The sequence below is a fragment of the Malaclemys terrapin genome, chromosome 2 (assembly GCF_027887155.1).
Source record: "Malaclemys terrapin pileata isolate rMalTer1 chromosome 2, rMalTer1.hap1, whole genome shotgun sequence".
Lineage (NCBI taxonomy): Eukaryota > Metazoa > Chordata > Testudines > Emydidae > Malaclemys > Malaclemys terrapin.
In genome coordinates this window covers 240,020,163-240,044,364 of record NC_071506.1, presented here as the reverse complement: position 1 = coordinate 240,044,364, position 24,202 = coordinate 240,020,163, and the positions used below count along the sequence as shown (strand labels likewise).

Sequence of the window (24,202 nt, the reverse complement as noted above, 5' to 3'; positions counted from 1 at the left end):
TTTGTTTATGTAACTGTAAATGAAGATAGTTACATATCTAATTACAACTTTCACAAACTCATATTATTTACATTCATTTTCTTTTTCTGGTTTGCTTTGGTGTCACACAGCAGTTTTTTTGGGAGGCATATTTTTTATCTTCACAAGGTGCAGTAGTGATGGCTGTGATTTTGCATCATTTTATATCATGGAAATGCCATGATATGGTGCATATTTTGTGTCACGATCACTTACAAGCTTTAAAGCCTACACTGTAAACCATCAAGAAGGATACATATACTTGAGGCTGAATATTTGCTTTTCACTACTTATTTCTACCAAAATCCATTTAAGAATTATTTTCCCTATTGTAACAATATATAGATTGTGTGTGTACGGTGGTCCTAATCTTGCTCCAGCTGAAGTCAATGGGAGTTTTACCGCTGATTTCATTTGGAGAACAGTTTGGGCCCAAAATACAGAGTAAGCTAAATGCTGTCCTGAATCACACCTGTGACTGAAGGCACAGTGTAGCAAGGTTGCATGGGTGTAACTGAGGACAGATTTGGCTCACGGTTTGGTTGTGTATATGCAGTTTCAAGCAATTATAGCAAATGAAGAGTATCATCAATCGCGGTAGAGGGACAGAACAGAAAATCTTTATAGCACTCTGTTTTGCTTCTATTATCAGATTTGTAACTATATTGGGCCAGATCCACAGCTCATGTAAATTGGCCTCATTGTGTTGAGTTTAATGAAGCTATGCTGATTTACACCAGTAGAGGGTTGTGCCCAGCGAGCATCTGCTGACTTCCCCCCAGTTTTCAGGGGCAATTTTGTACACCCAGTCATTTGTGTCCACAGTTGTTGCATTCCAAGTTATTTGTACCTGCAGAAGACTTAATTCGTGACATTTGGGCACAAATGATTATGCCAGTATCTGCTGCCCATACTCACTTTGAATATCCCCTTAGTGCTACTTAGTATGAATAAGGATGGCAGAATCTGGCCTCGTGTGTGCAAATTGTGGGTACAAGATTTGACAGTACTTCAAAATTGAACACCCCAATTTAGCAGCCACTTTTGAGAGCATGGATCTAATAAAATCTCCAAAGAGCCTCAGTGCTCTAAAACATAGTAAATGTACTATTAGGGTGAAATAACAGGGCAATGGAAGTTCAGACGGTGCTAGCTTTTTAGAAGTTAACAGTCAGCTGAAGTTGCATATATGGGAATGTTGGAGCATATGTCCTAGCTTCTTTCTTACTTATGATTTCACAAGTTCAGAGTCTTCTTCAACTACTCCTAACATTCACTTCATTTTCATCTTTTTGACTCTAGGGTCTACCAGGTGTACCCGGCATAGATGGTGAAGATGGTCCACCAGGGCCACCAGGCCCCCCTGGTCCTCCAGGTCTTGGCGGAGTAAGACATCCAAATTTTCATTACTGAAACTGATCATCCATGCATTGTAGCATCTGATGATTAAATATACATATATCAGAAAATAGAGGCATTTCACTTTAGAATAGGATAAAACATTCTGTTGGGCTTAGAATGGGATGGGATTCTTCATTCCATTTCACTGAAATGTTCTTCAAGGGGTATATTTCCCATGATGAATTTGGGACCCATATAAATGTGAATTGGGTGCTTAGCACATGCATGAAGGGGAGAATTAACTCCTTGATTCCCTAATGCTATTTTTTTTCTTGTCTGAACATCTCAGATCTGTGCACCCATAACATATTTTTGTTATTCAGGAATTAACTAAATGAAATCCCTACTGATTAAGCTCATGGGCAAACAAGACAGCACTTTTTGCTGTTGGCTTCAGGTGAGGGGAAGTTAGTATTGAAATCAAGTGTAGAAATAATATAAAATATAAATAAAATAAAAATGTAGTAAACATACTGTTATGGTGAAACAACATGGCAATGGAAGATCAGACTGTGCTAACTTTTTATACGTTAACAGTCAGTGTTGAAGTTGCGTATATGGGAATGTTGGAAAGTATGTCCTAGCTTCTTTCTTACTTACTAGCAAATAAACTACATCTTTCTTCCCTCTGAATTTTTCAGTATGAACAATATTACTGTCTCAGAGCTTAAATGGATCATGTCTCCTCTAGCCTTCTTGCAGAAACAATGTGTGCTTCGCTTGTTCTCAGAAGGCCTTGATATGCCTGTTTAACCCTTTGAGTACCCTACATTAACGTCATGAGAGGCATACGATCTTAGAGGTGACGTGTTAATGGGCAAGCACTGTAAATCCCTGGGGCACCAGGGAGATTAACCCACTTTCATCTTCACTGGGAAAAGAAATGGGTTTTTTTGTTTGTTGTTTTTTGTTTTTTCCCTTTTAGCAGACATAAAACTGAAATAAAAAGATTAAGTTAAAATAATAGGAATTTAAAAGGAATCCAAAGCATGAAGGGAATATTTTCTACTTCGTCTTGGTTTAAGAGTTGGACAGAGCATTTTCTCTCTAAAGATTTCAGTAAGGAAAACCTCTCCTTCTATACAAATCTGCAAGGCTCATGTTGATGGAAATGCATAAAGTCCACTATAGTTTTCTTGAGAATGTAGGCACTTTTGGTGCAAGGATAAATGTACATAGCGTCTGAAATTGAGACTTGTCCAAAATGATTTGGTGATTTAAGAATATTTACCTCTTCTAAATGGGCGTAAGTTTTATGTTCTGAATTTTCAACTCACATTATCAGTCTCTCTCACCTACTGTTGAATAAATGTTGCTCAGAGAGTTGTGTGAAATGGCATAATTATTACTAAGGGAAATTTATTTTTTTGAATAAACACAAATGCACTCAATAAATGTTGCCATTATTATAGATTTTAAGGAAATTAAAATAAACCATTATCCAGAAAATAGAACAAAAATCTGATAATCTGAGCATATAAAATAAATCTAAAAGCCTGATAGTATTAATGAAGTTCTTATGTGTCATATGAATTTCAAACATTTTCTCTCCTACAGAACTTTGCTGCTCAGTATGATCCATCTAAAGCAGCTGATTATGGCCATGGACCCATGGTAGGCAAACCTTCTCCTTCATTCAACAACTTACTTAAATATGTTCATTAAATGTTTCATTTGGATCCTTACTACATATCTTACATGTATCATCACTGACAACATACTTTAAAATGTATGTGATGATCATATCAGAGTCTGAGTCAATATAAAGATTTTGCTGCCCTTTTGATGTAGGGCAATTGAAAATGTTTGCAGTACATTCTTAGATCTAGACCCTCTGCTGGTGTATCTCAGTGTAGTTCCTTTGACATCAGTGGAGCTATGCCGATATAGACCAGCTGAGGATCCAACCCTTATTTTGTCAGGGAAGCTCATGTTCTGATCTTAGGTAATAATTTCGTTTTATTCACTAACCCTTTCCCAATAATGAGACATAAGAAAATTGTGTTTTGGGAATGAAGAAAGTGGACAATGAAATTAATCTCAGTCATACCAAGATGGACCTGGTAAGAGCTACCTCAGCTAATTCATCTCAGCACCATTGATATGATGAACTTGTGGAAGCAAGTTCTGCCCCCATGACTGTACAACTCTGTTGACTTCATTGGGGTTGCATGGGTTTAATAAGGGCATAATTTGGTCCCTGGATTCCGTGTTGAGTCATTTACTCCCAATGCTTATCACATCTAAGAGTAATTAGGCAAAACAGACATATAAAATACGTCTCCCAATACAGAGTGAGTTGAGTAAAGATCAAATTGTATTTGATAAAAAACATATAGGCAAAGCCCATTCTGAGGGAGAGCCTTTTCTACCTACTGCTGCTAAATCTGTAGAAAGGGACGTTTTAGAAGTATATTTGCTTCTCCATTTGGATCATGTTGCCTGTGTATGTGGATAGCCGAATATGGGCTAAATTCTGCCTTCAGTTACATCTGTGTAACCCTATTGTAGTCAGAGGTGTAAATTAAGGATTTGTAAATTAAGAATTTGTCACTTGTCTCCAGGAACAGTGACTACACACAATATCAGTGTTGCCAATGTACCTAAAATGTAATCGGTGAGTTAAATTCTGCCCTATTTTACAGCTGTGCAGCCCCCTATTCAAGTTACTAGTGGTGTATGGTTGTAATTCAGTGTAGAATTTGTCCCCAAAATGTTCAGCTAAACTGTTCAGCATTGGGGCTGATCAATTAGTGTTTCCATTCCTGAAAACAGCTTAGATATGAAACTTTCATAAAAAGATGTTGGCACATCTGCGTGTCATAGCATTAGTCACACTCATTCCCTCCATAACCAATATGTATAATTTGTTCATATATATATGAACTCTGTTAATAGATCATAAAATTGTATTTGTACTTTGGCAATGTATAGAGAAACAAATGGCAGGGTGTCTCATAATGCTTCAGTGACAACTCTGGGGAGGGATAAAACAATTTACAACTGAGCATCTAGATGGAGGCTGTCTCTGTCCTTGTGAGGAAGTGAGAAAATGTAGATGAGGATTCATTCACCTGTGACTTTCACTGTAGCAAAGTGCTAACTAAAGAATTTTCCACCACAAGTGAACAAATAGAGTATATCATCCCCCTACCAGCAACACCAATGGTGCTACATGCAAAAAGGTGAGCCTACGGCCCCTTGTTATTTAATACTTTTTTCTCCTGTGACAGCCCTAAATAAAAACGTAGTGCAGTGAAAATCAGTCTGCATTCAAAGCTTTCCTTGTCTTCAATGGGAGTTTTGAGCTCAGAAGCACTGAAAGATTGGACAGAATGGAATTTATACGTATTCAAAATGAATCTGAGCTATGCCCATGTTTACTGTACTCCTACCTCCCCCACATACCAATAATGTATATAACCAATCATGTGAGAGTAAATAACTATGGTTGCCATGAAAAAGTTAAGATTAGGATATTATTATGAGGTAACTATGGGTAAATGATTCATTTTTAATGGAAACTACTATATCTACAGGTACTGTATGAGTAAATTCTGTTAGCATGAATGCGAATAATGCACCTATATAGCAAGAAGAATGGACTCCTTAATCATATCCAAAACTTGTGTGATTTCATAGTGAGAAATCTCTTAGATCTTGAATTTTAGCAAAATCTGCTTGTAGGAAATATTTTATTCTTTATTTCTAAATGCCACAGAAAAAAAAACGTAGGGAAAAATATGGGTGTGGAATTCACCTTCATGAGAGAGCCCGTGCAAGGCCTATGTATCACTCCAGTCCTACTTAGACCCTATTTGAGGGTTTAAGTGAGACAAGTAGTCCACAGGCCTTGTGCAGGGAGTCCACATAGCGGGAATTTTACTCCAAATCATTACATATTTTGTTAACCATATCCTGTACTGTAAAATACAGTTTACGCAGTCTCACCACCTACTAAGATTTCTCTTGATCCCATAGGGAAATGTCCTTCTTTCAATAGGCATATGTTGCTTTCATTAGTTTTAATGAGGACTGTTCACATTTTTAAGAGATCCTAATGTTACATAATCTGAAGTATGTATTTTAGATTATTATAATCTGTTAATACTTAATTATTTCAGTTATGACATAAAGCACTCTAGATCCCATAAAATATGAATTTGTATGATGGAAGTTTAGATAGATGAGTTTGGGGTGGCTTATTTGTTTGTTTCTGTGTTTGCTCTGTAATATATAAAACAATATAACAATTTATATTTATAAAATATATTGTGAACAGATTGTGTGCTAGTCTATTAACAATCCTCTTTAAGGACATAATTTGGGTTCATAATATCAGTTTAGCAAAATAAACTTGTAACACTTTATGGAGTGCCATATGAAGTTAAAAAAAATGCGAAGTGGAGAATTTAAAGGAAAATAATTTCTCTAGATCTGGCAAAGTATTACATATGCAATGTATACACAGAGTAACTTTCCAAAGTAGTACACTGACAGGGATTTTGCAGCATATAGTAATAGTAGCATATATAATCATTCATTATCTAGATTCTTTTTTTCTCTTATTGCCCTGCCATGATATCAGTTTTCATTTTTCAATATCTCTTCCTTTCCTTTGAAGAGCCACTGACACGGTCGAGAGACCCTAAAATGTAACATTCTTTAACAATGGCTTTTTTGTTGTTGTTTTATGACTGTGGGGATGTGCATAGTTGTGACATCATCCTTTCACACTGCCTGTTTGCTCACAAGAATAGTGCAGGCAAGCCAAGAGGAGGAATGACCGTGTGCAAGGGCACTTGTATCATATTCTCACCTACAAGCCAAAAAGAAAGTAGGAAGTCTAATGACTTGTCAGCATTGGCAGTGTGCCTTTAATAGTTTCATTACATCCCATATATACTGGGGTGAGTTGATGGTAAGCTAGTAGGCGAAGCAGAGTCAGGGAACTCCTAGGTTCTAGTCCCAGCTCTGCCTTTGACTGGCTGTATGCTTGAGACAGATCACTTTAACCTCCTGTGCTTCAACTATTACACAATGGCAGTTATAATCCCTTCCTACCCCTCGGGAATGTTGTCAGACTTAATGAATTAATGTTTGTAACATATTTTGTGCTTCTCAAATGAAAGGTGCTAGATAATGGCCAAGTATTATTATTATTCTTATGCTAATGGATTTTTTATATATTTTTTCTAGGGTATAATGGGACCCAGAGGCGCACCTGGAATAAGTGGACCCCCTGTAAGTGTATTCATATTGCAGTCATTGGGGTGGGGAGAAGGAGTACATGCATATAGAATATGAATAGTTTATTCTATAAGATGATATTAAGAAAACTTATTTCTTCTAGGGTGCTCAAGGTTTCCAAGGACCTGCTGGTGAGCCTGGTGAACCTGGTCAAACAGTAAGTAGATTTTTCCTCCCTTACTGTTAAATTGAAGTGGATCTGAACTCCGAATGTTTTATTTATGTGCATGTCCAGGGATATTTGAATTTGTTGTTTCTGTTTGCTCCTGTCACAGAGGTAGGCCTGAGCAGTGAGGCTCAGACTTCCACAAGTCTAAAGTCAACTGGCTTACACAAAATTTGGGATGGAAGGACTCAGAACCAGGGTCCCATGTCAGACCCATCTCTAATTCAAATTGAACATCAAAGCAACTGAGCAGTCTCACTTCAATTGTCCAACTTCACATAATCCTTGTGCTTTTTTTATAGGGTCCCGTTGGTTCCCGTGGTCCAGGTGGTCCTCCTGGAAAGGCTGGTGAAGATGTAAGTAGTTATTAAACACCATTCATCTTCATTAGAGTCAGATGTTCCTGATTAAAATCTGTAAATTAAACTAATCTTATTTAAATGGCACCCCTAGGTGCTCTGGTGACAATTACTCGAAAGTGTAAAACACACACCAAAAAATAAACCATAACTCCCCAAACCATTGATTTTATAGAAATCATGTTGCATTTTGCAAACATAATGTAAAACAGACAAATTTTAAATCTTTCCATATGTGACTTCAAGCCTCAAAAATACAGGAAAAGTGAAATTAAAGCAAATGTAGCATCCATGTACTTAAGATAACCTCCATCAATTTTTAAAAAGTGGTTCCATTTCCTTAGTTACACAACTAGTTTTCTTTTCTGTCACTTTTTAGGGTCACCCTGGAAAACCTGGAAGATCTGGTGAGAGGGGCGTTTCTGGTCCTCAGGTGAGAAATCACCTATCATATTTTAAACAGAATAATTGTCTTGTAGTTGATAAAACCTGGGGACATTTAGGAAAAGGAACATATTAGCAGACTAGTAATACTGGCATGAATGGGCTACTCTGCTATTCTGCTGCCATTCCATACCCTAAGGGATTCTTCTGTATGTATATTCTTATGTATGGAGCTAGAGATTCTGTGTATCAGAAACGTTTAGGGGCGCATATTTTTTTTTTTTTTGGTGGGGGGAGGATATTGCACAGGAAGAGGAGAGTAGATCCTTTAGTGTAGATGACTACACTAGTATAGAACATATTTGATATCCTAACAACAGCTATGATCTACACCCTATGCATCCCATACAAGAACTTGGCAATTGGCTGCTTATTGTTAATAATTTTGCTTAGTAGTTAAGGGCCTGACCCTGTGAAGGACGGAAATTGACAATGCTGAGTATTTCACAGGTTCAGGCTCCCAGCCTATAGCTAAAAGCTTTTTCCTAATTTATTAATCTGGTCAATACATGAGTATATTTTGTGAAAGTTATTGTTTTTCCCTTTAGCTATAATTGCTAATGTGAGAGACAGTCCTTCACTCTCTCTCTGTTTCCTTTAAGGGTGCTCGTGGTTTCCCTGGAACTCCTGGTCTGCCCGGCTTTAAAGGAATTAGGGTGAGCATATTTCTTACCTATGTGGTCAAGTCTGAAAATATCTCAGGATATTGAAGTCCCCATAAATCTTTCACAGATTAATGTATGTGAGAGACATTGTAAATATATGGACTAGCAAAATGAGTCTTATTAAACCCTTGAGTGTGTCCGTGATATAACAAAATGGAAGAAAAAACAACCATATGATTAGCATTGAGGGATAGTGGAAAGATGGACCTTCCACATGTGAATGACAGTTTGTAGGCATGAATAAAGATTTGCAACAAGATACATTTTAACAATTATTTTTATCCAATATAGGGACACAATGGTCTGGATGGTCAAAGGGGACAAGCCGGTGCTCCAGGTGTCAAGGTAAAAATTAAATCAGAATAATGGCTTTTAAAACATAGGGCACTTACAACTTCTTCCAGCAACATACACATGCTATTATCTCCAATTCCTCTCCTACATTGTCACCTAAACATTTCTCAAGATGAAATAATTCCAACATCAGTTGACCCATGTAACAGAAACACATGTCATTTCTTAACAAGAGAGATCATGCCTAGGGCCTTGAGCTGTTACTCATGAGAGTAGTTCTACTGAGTAAGAGCTGCAGGATTGGACCCCTAATGATTAGCTTTCCAGCAATATTAAAACAATTATGATTCTCCTGCCCCTATATCCTAAGTCCCACACAAGAACTTGGCAATTGGCTGCTGTAAGTCCATTACAATGAAAATCTCTCCCCTTCCTGAAAAATTTAGTTGCTTAGCCAGGTATTATGGTGCTGCCTTCTGTTAGAACATTGACGGTTAGTGAAGTTGCTTTAATTTAGATTGAGTTGGCCTTTCTGAGCTTTTTTCTTCACAGTGCCACACTTTAGCAACAGATTTAAAGAGCAGCCTTGCAAAACTGAATTTAAACATGGCAGAGAAATGCAGAATCACATAAACATAGACATTTTTAACAACTTATTAGGTTCCCCATCTAGTCATTCTTTCTTTCCTTCATACTTTTCCTTCCTTTTCATTTCAGTCCTTCATAGCAATGTTGATAGAAACAACCAATTGGGAGCTGGGATGCTTCTGCTTATTTCATACTAGAGGTTGGATTTTGACAGTTATTAAATCAGCAAACCACATATTTCACACAAAATTCCTTTCTTCACTTTTTTTCTGGGGGCCTGGTAATAAATGCTGTTGATTATAGTACAGAATTCTCATATCTCTATGCAGCATGCTATCTGATTGCTGACTTCTTTAATGGCAAGCTATTAGGCTATCAACATTTCTGTTAAATACTTGTAGGTGAAAATCAGACAAAAATAGTGAAATGAATGAGAGAACAATTATTAACACATAATGACTGGAAACAGATTAAGCCAAATTCACTAATGGTGTATCTGTGCTGATTAGAGGGAAGTTACACCAGGGTTAAATCTGGCCTTTTCACTTCTTTGCAGGACCCATGATTTGGGGAGAACAGATATATTCACAGGGACTCATTTACATGAATCCATGACATATAGAGTGCAAATTATAACACTGATTCATAAGACTAAATGAGCCACTATTTAGGGAATTTTAGCTCTGCTACACATTATACCTATTTATACCTTTTTATTGTCACAAACCAAATACATCATATGGTATCACTGCATACAAATATATGTTACACTGTCAACCAGCAAAATTTATTTGTTCTCAAATTAGATTGCAACAGTTCTTGCAAAACCATATTGTAGCTTCATAATACTTCTACAGAACAAAATATTAGTGCTCTAGCACAGTGATTTAGTCACCTATGGGACAGCATCCAGGGCAACATCTAGTGGTCAAAGGACAGAAAAAGGTGTGTTTAGTTGGATGACTCCCATACATATCTCTGATCACTTGCCTCAAGATACAAGGCACTCGGGGAATGACTTACTTCTGGCCATTAGATGGAGTGGGCTGACCCAACATTTGTAATCTTGACCTAAGGCAAAAATAATGGGGGAGGGGACAAAAAAAACCTACTGAAAAATACTGATCAAATCTGGTCTTTTACTCACTGTATGAGTATGTTCTACATGTTAGATATGTAAAGTTAGGGACTTTAGGGGCAGATATACTCTTACTGAGGACAGTGGTATGGTTCCCATCGAGATCAGTAAGAGTAAGATCAGGCCCTTAAAATCTCTGTAGGGCCATTGAGCAGTCCATTAGAAATGTAATGTAGGCCTAACTGATGAAGAATTTTTTTATTGTTAACAGGGTGAACCTGGTGCCCATGGTGAAAATGGTAGCCCAGGACAAGCTGTGAGTATTTGTTATTGTTCATAATGTAGAAAATGACTAAATCTGTAAGCTATTTCTCAGCTAACTCTTCTAATGCTTGCCAATCACTGTGATCAATTTTGTTAAAGTCAGTCATCCTAATATAACAGTGCATGTTTAACTGGAATGACATTCTTTGCCTGATCAGAATTAAAATCTGAAACCTATTCCTCTGAAGGATGTTAATACAGTGATGGAGGCAAAACTAAAGTCATATCTTGCTCAGTGAATGTTTTGCCACACATGTACAAAATAACTAATTAAGTGTATTCTTCCAGGGTGCTCGTGGCCTCCCCGGTGAAAGAGGAAGAGTAGGTTCTCCTGGACCCTCTGTAAGTGACTTCATATCTGTATATTTTACTTGCCATAAGTCATATTTACTGTGCCTTTTCAGTAGATATTCTTTAATCCTGTGTCAGAAGTTAATTCTCATATTTTTCTCCCGTAGGGTGCTCGTGGAAGTGATGGCAGCGCTGGCCCAACCGGTCCTGCTGTAAGTTACAACTTTGGTCATTTGGGGCAGAGGGGTGGTGTTATTTTAGGCCTTGTAGCCATCTCCTGAATTATGCAGAATTTTCCATTGTTCAATGAGATTATCTGTGTGGCCTTTTCTGTTTATGATTGTCTGTGAACCAGCAGGAAGTCAGTAAAATATGAAGTATAATGTCGTTTTCAGTCACCACTTGCTGAGTTTCTCAGACATTAACATTGGTAGAACATACCTGACATCTGAAAGGATCAAATTGTACTCTCATTTACTCATTTATATACCAAATGGACCAGGCAGCTGGGATTTTATTTTACTTTTCAAGGGCAAAACCAGACCATTTTAATTGTTTCAAAGGCAATTTTCTCACACTGAAACAAATTCAGACGAGTTACTACTGATGTAAAATCCTAATTGGTGGCTGACTTAAGTGAAATCACTCTGGATTTACACTGATGTACAATCCAAATCAGACCTCTGTGTGTGCAGAATTCCTAACTTTGGCATACCAAATTTCAACGTGTAGGTGATTTAATGTCTGATCCTCCTCGAGACTTACTTTAAAAAAAACCCAAGTGCTTTTCCGCTTCCATTCTCCATGCCTCTCAGAATTAAAAACATTCCAAACATCAAGATGATGGAAGTTCAGCAAATGGCTACTTTTCATGCATATTACTTCTGATATGGATTTTTAGCATACATTTATTGCATACGTATCATAAGGTTTTTTTTAATGTTAGCAGATACAACCATTGTGGTTATTACCTCTGGGTTAAAAATCATAGAAAAGCAGGATCACAGTGGTTCCTTTAGTTATATAGTACATTGGATAGAAATAATCTACCAAATTCTCCTCTCAGTTACACTGGGAAACCCCATTGACTTCATTTGGATCAATGGGGGTAGTTGCTGTTGATGAATTACCCCAGTGTAATTGAGAGAAGGTCTTAGCCCAATAGAAACAGAATGAGATGATGACAGTACCAATAATCAGTGGATCATAGTTATGCTTTCTCTTAATAATTTAAGAAAAAATAACACTTTTTTGTGTCATTAAGAGGAGCAAAATAAATGAAGGCTATAAATCCACCAAAACAAAGAGATTTAGTGCTATCCCTAACTCATCCTGTTGTGTCTAGGTTCTGTCTGCCAGAATATTTGTCCCATAATAATTCCAAGCATTGAGTCTCACAGCAGCATCTAGATATGACAGGGCCAGTGGAACGGCAGGTTAATGCTGAAATATCTTTGCTTTTTCCATTTTTAAAAACAGAGCCACTTTAGTTGAATAAAGATGTTTATGTTAATATCATGCTGAGAGTCTATGTCACAAATATAATACAATTTGCCACCCGTAGGCCATACCCCAGTTCTGTATTGTACTTAGTGAAGTAGAGATTGAAACAGTTGAATGGCTAAGGTGCTGCATAACTGTTTAAGTAAGGCAACCCCCAGTGACTAGTGCTTACTGTGGATTGCCACAGTTACAGAGCATAAGTTGTCTCCTATTCATCACAATGGAAGTGAAGTCGCCTTTTGTCTCATCCACCCACAAATCCTGGTTTCCTTTTGGAGGTAATCATGGTAACTATTGTACAATCCATTCACATCTCAGGGTCAAATCCTGCCCTTTGCTGCCCTATGGCCAGATCCATCACCTATTGAAGTCAATGGAAGGACTCACATTGACTTCAGTGGGAGTTGCTTCAGGCACTAGAGTGCAAGGTAATGCAAAGAGTTGAGGGAACCTTTCCCTCTCCCATGCAAGCAGCTGGCCAGTTGCCCTATGCAACACACATGCCTACTGCAGTGGGTTGTACAGTTGATAAGCATCAGCAGCAAGGAGTAGCTGGTGCACTGCTCCTGGCCAGAATAACATGCTCCCCCTTTGTTTGTTGTGGTAGTTTGCTGTGAGTCATCCTGCCTGGCACTAGCAGATGGCTGCCTCTGCCCATCCTGTACTTTCCTGCCCTGGTCATGTGTTTTGGTTCTTAGACAGAAGTCTTCCCTCATTTATAAAGTCTTAACCCACAATGCAAATATTATTCAGCATCAATCCTATTTCTAATTGTTTATAGAAAGCTGATCTTGTCACTTCTGAGATTCAGATACAATTGATCAGATTTGTATTTTGCCATATATTTATTTCAGCAACTAAGGTGCCTGTGTTTTCAGTAATCTCTCTAAACACTTTGTCTCTTTCATTTTGTAGGGCCCCATTGGTGCTGCTGGTCCTCCAGGTTTCCCAGGTGCTCCTGGTGCCAAGGTATACATATCTTCTTTTAGAGGAAAGTGAAATGTACCATCTAATTCTTATGCACAGCAAAATGTGCACTCACATCTGACACTGCAGTGCTTTCAAACCAAACATTATTGTTACAGATCAGAATGAGGAAAAACCCTTACAGTCTTTTGGAAATATTATTACATATATACATAAGTAACAATATTTTGAAATATGGCAGCTTTTCCGCACAGCTAGACTATTTTAATTTCTTTTTTCCTAAATAATCACAGGGAATGTTTGCCCCAAATGATCATAGGGAGCATGTGCCCAAAAGGATTACATAAAACATGTTGATTGCATACAGGATTGTAAAGTCCAGCTGAGGGCTCTTTGGTACAAATCTGTTCCATATTCAGCACTCAAACTGATTGCCGCATTGGCATTGATGTAAACTGAACTTCTCGGAGCAGAATGAATGCAGAATAATCTATAGAAGAAATGCCAGTAAGAGACTCATACTTTGGACCTGAGAGCAGGATTTCCTCTATAGTTAATAATAGATTAGATTAAATCTGAATCTAAGAAATAAACAGATAAAGACACTTATGGCGATATAGAGCCTGGTTCATCACTACTTCACACCTTGTGCAGTTATGTATACCTGTGACAAGTGGAGGTGAAACATGCCAAATCAGCATGGTAGCATTTTACACCCACTTGTCACAGGTATCAGAAACTACACAAGGTGCAGGTTGGTGGAGAATCAGGCTCCTTATTTCCTGAGTTCCAAAAATTACTATGAAGAATCTACAATTAAAAATAATTATAGCTTCACTTTAACCCTCAAGTAAATAACTTGTCCCCATTGCAGATTATAGGTTAGATAATCCATTTGCTGTAAGTCAGATCTTGGAGTTCTTATTGAGTTAAAACTCCCATTAAATAAAATGGGATTTTTTGATGGAGAAAGAATGGCAGGATTTAGGCCAGCGAGTCAAGTTATGCCCCATTTGGGAGCTGTATTGACAACTTGCCAAGAGGCCCAGGGCTACACTGATTTTGAATAAGCTAGAATAGTTTGCTGGTGCTACCCTCCTCCTTAATACAGATGTGCTTCCCACAAAGATTACATGTGCCAGCAGACAAATCTATCTTGATTCATATTTAGATCAGAATGATGGAGAATTGTTTGCTGGGATCCTTAGTCTTTACAAACTGAAACTCTGTATTGAAGATGAGAACGCATGCAGGCAATAGCTTTAGAAACCAAAGAAAACCTTACCCAGAGTGTATCCAGTAACAGCAGAGAGTTTGTGCAGTCAGTTTATGAATACATAAATAATCAGAACAATTATGGGTCCAAGGGCTGAGTTTTAAAGATTCTGTCTCAGCTAAGATAGCCTCTAACTCTGATGTACCATTGAAAAAAAAAGGGTAAGATCCCATAAAAAGGTGTAATTGATACCCTGCCAGTAGCTTATTATAAGTTCAGATGCAAAAAAATTAAATTGGACATCCCTTGCTTGGAGGCACTTTGAGACCAATTCATGGTTGCCCTGCACCTTGTGTCATTATTTGCAGAACAGTTCCATAATTGACTTGCTGTGTGATCTTGGATAATAATATATGGTCTGATTTTTCAGGGGTGCTGGAGACCCACAGCTCCCATGAAAGCCACTGACTTCCATGGGAGCTACATAGGCTTCCAAGGCTCAGTGCCTCTGAAAACAGGTAAAAAGGCTATGTCTACACCGTGACCTAGCAGTGTGATTTCCCGGATCGTGTACGTACACTCATGTTGAGCTAGCACAAGTATAAATAGCAGTATAGCTGCAGTAACATGGGTAGAGGCAATGGAGGCACAGCTGAGCAGTGCTGAGTGCACACCCACCCACCTAACATCAGTGGGTATGTATTTTGCACGGCTCAGCCATGCCTTTGCTGCCACTACTCGTGCTACCATGGCTACAGTGCTAGTTATACTGATGCTAGCTTTCATCGAGTACATGTACACGACTTGGGGAATCACACCGCAGCTCATAGTGTAGACATAGCCTCAGTTTCTTCATATCTCACACAGCAATAACAAATGCTGACATTTATTATTAATCTCAGGTTGCAGTGGTATTAATAGTGTATACTGAAAGGTACCATGCTGTGGTATATCTATTGCACTGTTCTTGTAAGTGAAAGGTCTGATACCATTTTCTCAAATAGGGGGATATTGGAGCTGCTGGTGCTGTCGGTCCCAGTGGTCCTGCTGGTCCAAGAGGTGAGCCTGGACTTCCTGGTGCTTCTGGCCCCGTTGGCCCTCCAGTAAGTTAGCTTCAATCTTGCTATCAGCAAATGTGAATTCTTGGAGCTCGGGGGAGTAAGCAGAAGATTATATTAACCAATACCTTTTGTCTTTTTTATTAGGGCAACCCTGGTGCTAATGGCATTGCTGGTGCTAAAGGCGCAGCTGTAAGTATCTCTAAATTCAAGCTGAGTTGCTTCAGAAAGCATGTTTCAATTAAAGTGACAAAGAAGATAATGAGATTGTTACGTTCTTCCTTTTTTGCTTAACAGGGTCTTCCTGGTGTTGCTGGTGCTCCTGGTTTGCCTGGTCCTCGTGGTATTCCTGGACCTGCTGGCCCAGCTGGTGCAGCTGGTCCTAGAGGACTTGCTGTAAGTGGCATAGTCTATAGTATATCTCTATTTTATAATGGCCAAAGTATCCACACTTGTAAAACCTGCTGGATATATTTTATCTTTAATGACAAACATTTTAGTTTTTCTTTCAAAGGCATTTCAAATTACACATAGCAGCTCACTTCCATGTTTTGCCACCTCTTGGCTTGTTGTGACTTAAGAATTCATGTGTTGCACATCCTTACAGTGTGATGACCATAAAGCTCAGTAGTTCTTGCACACTAATGCTATCCAAACTTGTGTAAGGCAGAAAGATCCAACAACAGTCTTAGTGCCAGGCCCTTGGCTGGTATAATGCCAACTGAGCAGCAGGCCCTGAATGCTTTAGGTCAATTGAGGTTATTTTAAATGATCTTTTAACATATTGTTTTCTATGAATTGTTCCATGTGTGTTAAACCAAAAACATCCATCAGACACATACCAGGAATGGCCCCTGATTGTCTATCAAAATAGAACGATGCAGGAAACCCCCATTACATTATTGAATAGTTCTTTGCTGCATAGAAAGCTTGCACAGGTGGAAGAAAGTATTTTTTTACGGTGTTTAATTCTGTGACCTCTTTGCTTGACTCTAGGGTGAGCCTGGCCCTGCTGGATCCAAGGGAGAAACTGGTAACAAGGGTGAACCTGTGAGTATGGTAGCACATGAAACGTGTTTCAGTGAATGGATTTTACTGTAGCCTGTTGCATAAGATTCTGATCTTTTTCTCTATTCACATTAAAACAGGGTGCTGCTGGTGCACCGGGTCCCGCTGGTCCAAATGGTGAGGAAGGCAAGAGAGGCTCTACTGGTGAAGCTGGTGCTACCGGTCCTCCTGGTCCAGCAGGTCTAAGAGTAGGTTCTCCTTGCACATTTCAGCCATAAGCAAAAAAGAAAGGAAATGACACAGCAAAGCTAGAACGACAAATACAAATAAAGAAATGAAGAGTCATTAATGCTGCTATCTGTACTATTCCGGCTAAGTCTAGCCCCCTTGGAATGTGCCCATTGAACAGATATTGTATCCAGTGATCTGAGCCATTTTCGCATAGTACATATTAATGCTGCAAATTATGCTTGTCCTCAAAGTATATGTTTATAGTTGGTTTCAATTATTGTTGTTTGTTAAATATTTATTGTTTTTAGAGCCCCATAAATGCACTTAGCCCTTTAAAAACACATTGATACACATAAATGTAATCGAAAGCAAGGGACTCGATCCTGCCAGGCTGGGAGTATCTCTGACAAGGTGCTGATAGCACCTCCAGCTGGAAGGGAACGAGGCCAGGAAGCACTCAGCCCCTCATAGGATCTGATGCTCACCCGGAGAGGAAAGAAAAGGGAATGCTAATCCCACAAGTGTTTCAGATTGGCTATAGACAGAAAGGCCCCGATATTGCAATGTGAGCTGCATGGGCAGTTCCTTGTACTCATGTGGAACATGCCAGGAGTCAGTAAGGCTCTGCACGGGTGCAAGGGCCCACCTGCATGAATCAGATTAGAGGATCAACCCCAAAATCTGGCCCCAGATCCAGAGTTGAATTTTACCAAACACTGAGAGTGCTCAGACCAAAAGTCCTGGTTCAACCCATTAGAGCTCTGGGAAAACACAAAGTTTGGATCTCTCTTGGAATCCAGATTTCCCCACAATTGAGGGTGCTCAGATTCAGACTCATCAGTTCTGGTTTGTATTCTGAGCTTTAGCAAACTCTGCCTTAGCAAGTGACTTAATCTCTTTTCCATTCTTAATCTGTTTTGTGTTTGTTATTCGTAGGGCGTTCCTGGGTCTCGTGGTCTCCCTGGATCTGATGGCAGAGCTGGTGGTATGGTGAGTTTTTATACAATTTACTTCTAGTCAAGCAGTGTAATGCAGGATTTCTTTAGGTATATACATGGATGATACTTATGGCTAATTATCTCTGCCTCGGTTTTAATTTTTTTTTTTAATTTTTTTTTTCTTTTGGTAGGGACCTGCTGGAAGCCGCGGTGCTCCTGGTCCCGCTGGTGCTAGGGGTCCTAGCGGTGATTCTGGTCGCCCTGGTGAGCCTGGCCTCCTTGGTCCAAGAGTAAGTCTGAACTCAGTAGCTTTGCTGGAGAATTGCAAAAAGGGAAATGACTTACATTTTGTGGGAGAAAACTATTCAAAAATGAGAGGATATTTTTGTCCATTATCACAGAGGATAACTGGCAAATTTCCATCAGCCTGTCATTATACAGATCTCTTGGTATTATGAATGCTTTCTTCAACAAAATGATTAAACAACATCAAAACATTTAATGAAATTAATTATTATTATATAGTGCTATCTTGGTAGCAACTAAGGGCCCCAATCATGGACCAGGACCCCATTGTGCTAGGCACTGTACAAACACAAAGAGATGGTCCCTGTCCCAAAGGTGATTCCACTGATTATTACTAAGGCTACGTTTATGTCATGGAATACGGAATCCGTGACTTCCAGAGACCTCAGGGACATTTTCTGCTTCAGCCCCTGGGGCCATGGGACTGGAGCTGGCAGCCAGAGTGGCCCCGGCAGGGTTCAAGTGATGGGTGACAGCCTCCTCAGAGTCCCCAACAACCTCTTCAGGGGGCCTTCCTCAGGGTTCCAGTGACAGACGACAGCCTCATACGCATGGGAGGGAGGGAAGAGAGGGAACCCAGTTCTCAGCCACCATGGTGGCAGGAGACACTATGGAGCTCCAGCAGCAAAAGTCACAGACAGGTCACGGCTTCCGTGAATTTTTGTTTATTGCCCATGACTTATGCTGTACGTGATTTATACTAAAAATAACCATGACAAAATCTTAGCCTTAATTATTACTTATACAATGTGGTAATTATGATCATAGTTCAAATTTGTGTGTCTGTTACAGTTTTCTCTAAGCCACATTGGCCCATGTTGTTAGTCATGTTAACTGAAAGAACAATAAATCTTGTCCATAAATTCACATGAGTTGATAGGTTATCTAGAACTCTATACTGCTCCCATTAAAGTCAGTAGCAAAACTCCCATTAAGTTCAGTGGTGCAGGATCTGGCCCTAGTCTGTCACTGCCTTCATGGCATTGGTTTTATTCTCTCTAATTCACCCTCTGTAAAATTTGTCTCCGTCAGCTTTATAATGAATGTATAAACCATTAGCCCCCAATTCTTCAAACACTTATGCACATACTTACCTTTAAATTTGTAAATGTTTGCAGGATTAGGGCCTAAATGAGTTTAACCAAGTGGCACACATATTATAAAATATAGTATATGGAATTAAAATGACTGTTTTCAATCTGTGTGGGAATATATTATTGAGTTCTGCTTTAATGTGTTTTTGGTGCAAACAATAGAATATAAAGACTTATTTACTGCAACTTATTTAGATAGTATATAGAAAAAGCTGGGGGGGTTGTTTTGTTTTTTGTTTTTTTTTTATGATCTGAATGAATTTCATGACAATAAAACCTTTCTGTTTTAGGGTCTTCCAGGTCAACCTGGTAACCCAGGCCCTGCTGGCAAGGAAGGTCCCGTTGTAAGTATTCTTTTCTTTTCATTATATTTTCCAAATATATATTAAAACACCACTAATAGCTATATTTAGGAAGCTGAAATCACATTGCTCAGCTTTAGCACAACTATGTTTAAAGTCAGTGAGATCTATTTTAAAGTATCCATTACAGTTATGTATTTTATTGCTCAAGAGACTGATCCAAAATCCAGGGAGGTCAATGGGAGTCTTTCCATGGCCTTTGGATCAGGCCCATAATCCTGAAAAGTGAAGTAACAATAAAAATATGATTACCATTGTCGCAGAAAGGAGAAAACATGTACTGAGAGTGACTGTATATTCAGATATGCTCTCCAATTTTTAAAAGTAAACCATATACACTAGGGCTAGGTCTACACTGGGGAGGGGGTCGATTTAAGATACGCAAATTCAGCTACGTGAATAGCATAGCTGAATTTGGCGTATCCTATTTGACTTACCCCGCTGTGAGGACTGTGGCAAATTGACCGCCGCAGCTCCCCCGTCGATGGCGCTTACTCCTCCTGATGAGGTGGGAGTAAGCGCATCGATTCGGGATCGATTTATCCGTCTAGATGAGACGCAATAAATCGATCCCCGAGAGATCGATTTCTACCCGCCAATCCGGGCAGGTAGTGTAGACTAGCCCTAGGTGTTTGCTGTTTCCCCATACAAGTAACTCTTTTCTTTACATCACAGAAAGAAACTGAACCATGGGCCAGCGATTAAAAAATAGGCATTCAAAAGTCTGATTGATTTTTCTAGGGTTTCCCTGGTGCCGATGGTAGAGTTGGCCCAACTGGTCCAGCTGGTGCAAGAGGCGAGCCTGGCAACATTGGATTCCCTGGACCAAAAGGTCCCAATGTAAGTACAATAGAGCAGAGCTTTATATCACTGTGAGCCTACTTCTTGGTAGAGAGTTATCTTCATAATAATTATAGTTAAGCACTTGAATCTGCTTGCATGCCATTTACATTGTTATTTATTGAGCATATTTATTGAATATAGTATACTTAATGCTATCAGGACATTTTTGTCTCTCTACTAATTTGTGCAGTAACCCAAAATAGAAACAATATTTTTTCAACAAACCAGTAGAAAATGTTTAAGGCTGTTATCAGATTAAGTGCATATTACAATATATGTTCATTTTAGTGCTGATCTCTATATTTAATTGTTCTACAAACTTTGGTCCTCCGTATGCATTTCAGCTATAGAGGAACTGCAGGGTCTGGCCCTTCAAAAGCTTTCTGAATATGCCTGAATATATACGGTCTGATCTAAAGCCCATTGAAGCCAGCAGAAATACTCCCGTTGACTTTAGTGAGTTTTGGATCAATCCCGTAGGTGTGATAGGTAATTTTTGCACTCAAACCCCTGGATTTATGGTGTTGTCTAGTGAAAGCCATCATGTACAGCATCTCAGAGAGCAGAACTGAGCCCTGCCAATATAGATGAATGGGGATTTGAAAAAAAGGACGAGGTAATTATTTCTATTATATAGATGTTTTCTCCTGCCTCTTCAACTATCCAGTGAAAAGGTTTGAAAATATAGGGATAAAGGAACATGATAATAGATTTTGTGGCATGGAAAATAACAATCTTTGATTGGCATTTTAACTGTTTCCAAAATGCTGACTTGTTTAATTTGTTTGTGTTTCTACCTCCCTTCCCCCCCCCCCCCCCCATTTACTATAGGGTGAACCTGGCAAACCTGGTGACAGAGGCAATGTTGGTGTTGCTGGCTCACGGGTATGTGTATATTTTATCTAGTCACATATAGATAGGAGGTAGGAGAGTAATAACATATATTCAAGGCCCCTGCAAAGAGAAGATAGCATTAGTTTGTGCAAGTGAACCAAAGAATAACTGATGAAATAGGAGAACACTCTGTAAACATGTGTCTAACCTTCTATCAGTACACATTGGACTAATATTAAATGTGAATTACTCTGCTTGGTTTGCCCCATACATCAGATCCCTTCCTATATAAATCAGTTCTGAAAAGGAAAGCTTATTCATTTCCAATTTATCTCTCAAATCCTGTTTTCTTCATATTATTTATGAGATTTACTAAATCTCCAGTGGAAGGTATTGCTTATCATCCACATCCTGCCATCAAGAACTCTTTTTTCTTTTTCTAAGGCTGATGGATCAAATTCATTCATATAACTTCACTGAAGGAAGTTTCACCAGGGATGAATTTGACCCCATGACTTCGTTAGTTCTAGAACCATAGCCATCCCACAATGCAATTGTGAGCACTTTTGCTATCTTCTTACAATGCAGCTATTAAACACAAATGGATAGAAATCTGAGCAGGATAAAGACTCTTATTAACTAGACCAGTTGCAGGTACAAAATAAGGTGTTATGGCCCTATACTTTCAGAACAGGTGTGTAATTCAGAAAGACAGGAAAGTTGGGATTTATAAATGAGTCATCAAATCTTTCTCCAATATTGTGTTTAGGGTGCTCCTGGTCCTGATGGCAACAATGGTGCTCAAGGTCCCCCTGGTATTGCGGTAAGTAACAGCTTCTACATCATAAATCTAGTTGCAGAACGTTCTTGGTTTAATGTTAAATTACAGGGCTTCCAATATGAAAAACCTTCTCTTGTATTTCCAGGTCCTAGTTAAGCATTTTTCTTTTTCATTCCTTCTAGGGAGGTCCTGGTGCAAAAGGTGAACAAGGTCCAGCTGGCCCCCCTGGCTTCCAAGTAAGTAAATATTCACTTGCCAAATATTATCCCATATATTTTATCATTCATAGTAGCAAACACTATAGTTAATATTTAACTCTCCCGTTCTTTGTAAGCTCACCTTCGCCCATTCAGAACTTTCTTAGTAGATCTCAATATAGCCAGCTGAAATCTCAAATATTTAGACTTCTTCAGTGTAACTGAGCAAAACACTCAATGTATGAATAAATGTCAAAAATATTTGGGCCCAGATATTTACTCCCATGCAGTAGGACTACATAATTGTTCTTATAGCTTAGGACCTGATCAAAAGCCCACTGAAATCATCTGAAGTCTTTCAGTGGGCTTTAAGTCAGGCCCTGAAAGCAAAACATGTCTCTTGTTCTTTCACGTTCTAAACTTGGCCTCTTACTGCTGCTTTACTGTAAGATGTGTAGGCTCTTCCGTAACAGTCTGAAATGCATTCAGTATTTCAGGTAATAACTTTATTCATATGTGTATTTCTTTTCATTTAGGGTCTCCCAGGCCCCTCAGGCCCTGCTGGTGAAGCTGGTAAACCAGGCGACAGAGTGAGTAACACAAGCAGTAGTTTGCAAGTAGTGGCGGTTGATGTGCTGTGATTAAACTCATACATAAGGTGAAGAAAAACTAAGTCTAGTTTAGATCCTCCATTTACCAAAATGAAAAGTGTTCCATATTGTATGCAAAGTTTCTATCTAATTCATTATTAAAGACAGCAACAAATCAAGAGGCTCACTTAGCAATTGAGGAGTATTTCTTATTTCAGAGTTCTAGTATGAACAAAGCCAAACCCTGCTATGACATTTCAAGCCTGATCTGATTTACACTATGTATTCCAGGTTGAATATCTTTAAAAATAGACAATAAATGGAAATTATTTGACAGAAATTTTCCATTCCAAAACTTCAGTGTCTGCTGTTCCTCCGGCATTATTCTAGTTTTATGCCAGTGTAATTCCATTAAAATCTACTGAATTACATGGGCATAAAATTGGGGTAACTCAATGGTGAAGCAGGCCTCCAGGATCTGCATAAGTTTGAAAGCTAGACCTGCCAGTGCCATGGGATACTGTTTGGCTGCATGTTTGGGGAGGAAGGGGTATCTGCGCCCTTTCATCCTCACCCACCTTTGCACTGAAAAGTATTTCTAACTAGTGTTTAAAAAAACAAATGTAAGACCACAGCAATCGTGACAAGCCTGCTTTAGAAATCAGCTTAACCTATGTTTCTCTTTTGTCTAGGGTATTCCAGGTGAATTTGGCCTCCCCGGTCCTGCTGGCCTAAGAGTAAGTTACTCTTCATAGTACATTTTCAAACTCTGTCTTGATAAAGTTTTCTTTATTTATGTACATTTCTAATAAGATTTGATAAACTCAGGAGAAATGAGAATTCTCAGCCCCAGTGCATGCATCAGGGCCTGCTAATCCTCCCATGTAGTGGGAAAATAATGGGGATGGCCTGCTGCTCCCTCCCATGTCATGTTTGATCTCTGCATATGCATAGAAGGTCTGGTCCAAAGCACAGTGAAAACAATGGATTTCTTTGTGCCATGGATTAGATATGTTGTGCACTAAACTACTAGCCATGACCTGCCCCCCCCCCAACACACCTAGTCACTTTCAAACCTACCTTACCTCCAACCCCAGCAAGATAGTGTAAAGAGATGTTGCAGAGGCTTCTCTGCATTGTAATAAAATAAAAAATAAAGTAATGCAGAATCCCCCTGCTCATGCTCCAAAGTAGACAAAACACTATACCTCTGTGGTGGGCATAGACAGCTGCTCTGGCTTTGGACATTGGTTCTTTAAAACACCTGTTTAACTAGTTGCTTTTCAAAATTTGACCATATGGCTACTAGCAGAAGCAAAGAGTTCATGGCAGTTATGTTCTCCTGCCATGAAGGAAAAGCTCTGATTGGGAGACGTAATTTACATTTTATTTATGTTGTCCCTAAACTGCTTATCAGAAAACTATCTGGTTGGCTT

At 38.9% G+C, this 24,202-nt stretch overlaps 1 protein-coding gene across 1 annotated transcript in view; it reads left to right on the top strand.

Moving 5' to 3' along the window:
* The window catches only part of COL1A2 (collagen type I alpha 2 chain), a gene marked incomplete at its 5' end in the record, with an annotated part of 46,170 nt that overhangs the window by 1,980 nt on the left and 19,988 nt on the right, over positions 1 to 24,202 (top strand). Inside the window, 26 exons of the mRNA XM_054017639.1 lie at positions 1,321 to 1,404; positions 2,977 to 3,033; positions 6,619 to 6,663; positions 6,773 to 6,826; positions 7,138 to 7,191; positions 7,574 to 7,627; positions 8,241 to 8,294; positions 8,595 to 8,648; positions 10,535 to 10,579; positions 10,876 to 10,929; positions 11,046 to 11,090; positions 13,297 to 13,350; positions 15,529 to 15,627; positions 15,730 to 15,774; positions 15,880 to 15,978; positions 16,579 to 16,632; positions 16,731 to 16,838; positions 17,758 to 17,811; positions 17,951 to 18,049; positions 19,450 to 19,503; positions 20,263 to 20,361; positions 21,196 to 21,249; positions 21,968 to 22,021; positions 22,162 to 22,215; positions 22,713 to 22,766; positions 23,459 to 23,503. Of these exons, the coding sequence (XP_053873614.1) occupies positions 1,321 to 1,404; positions 2,977 to 3,033; positions 6,619 to 6,663; positions 6,773 to 6,826; positions 7,138 to 7,191; positions 7,574 to 7,627; positions 8,241 to 8,294; positions 8,595 to 8,648; positions 10,535 to 10,579; positions 10,876 to 10,929; positions 11,046 to 11,090; positions 13,297 to 13,350; positions 15,529 to 15,627; positions 15,730 to 15,774; positions 15,880 to 15,978; positions 16,579 to 16,632; positions 16,731 to 16,838; positions 17,758 to 17,811; positions 17,951 to 18,049; positions 19,450 to 19,503; positions 20,263 to 20,361; positions 21,196 to 21,249; positions 21,968 to 22,021; positions 22,162 to 22,215; positions 22,713 to 22,766; positions 23,459 to 23,503 (1,626 nt within the window). The remainder of the gene's footprint in view (positions 1 to 1,320; positions 1,405 to 2,976; positions 3,034 to 6,618; positions 6,664 to 6,772; positions 6,827 to 7,137; positions 7,192 to 7,573; positions 7,628 to 8,240; positions 8,295 to 8,594; positions 8,649 to 10,534; positions 10,580 to 10,875; positions 10,930 to 11,045; positions 11,091 to 13,296; positions 13,351 to 15,528; positions 15,628 to 15,729; positions 15,775 to 15,879; positions 15,979 to 16,578; positions 16,633 to 16,730; positions 16,839 to 17,757; positions 17,812 to 17,950; positions 18,050 to 19,449; positions 19,504 to 20,262; positions 20,362 to 21,195; positions 21,250 to 21,967; positions 22,022 to 22,161; positions 22,216 to 22,712; positions 22,767 to 23,458; positions 23,504 to 24,202) is intronic.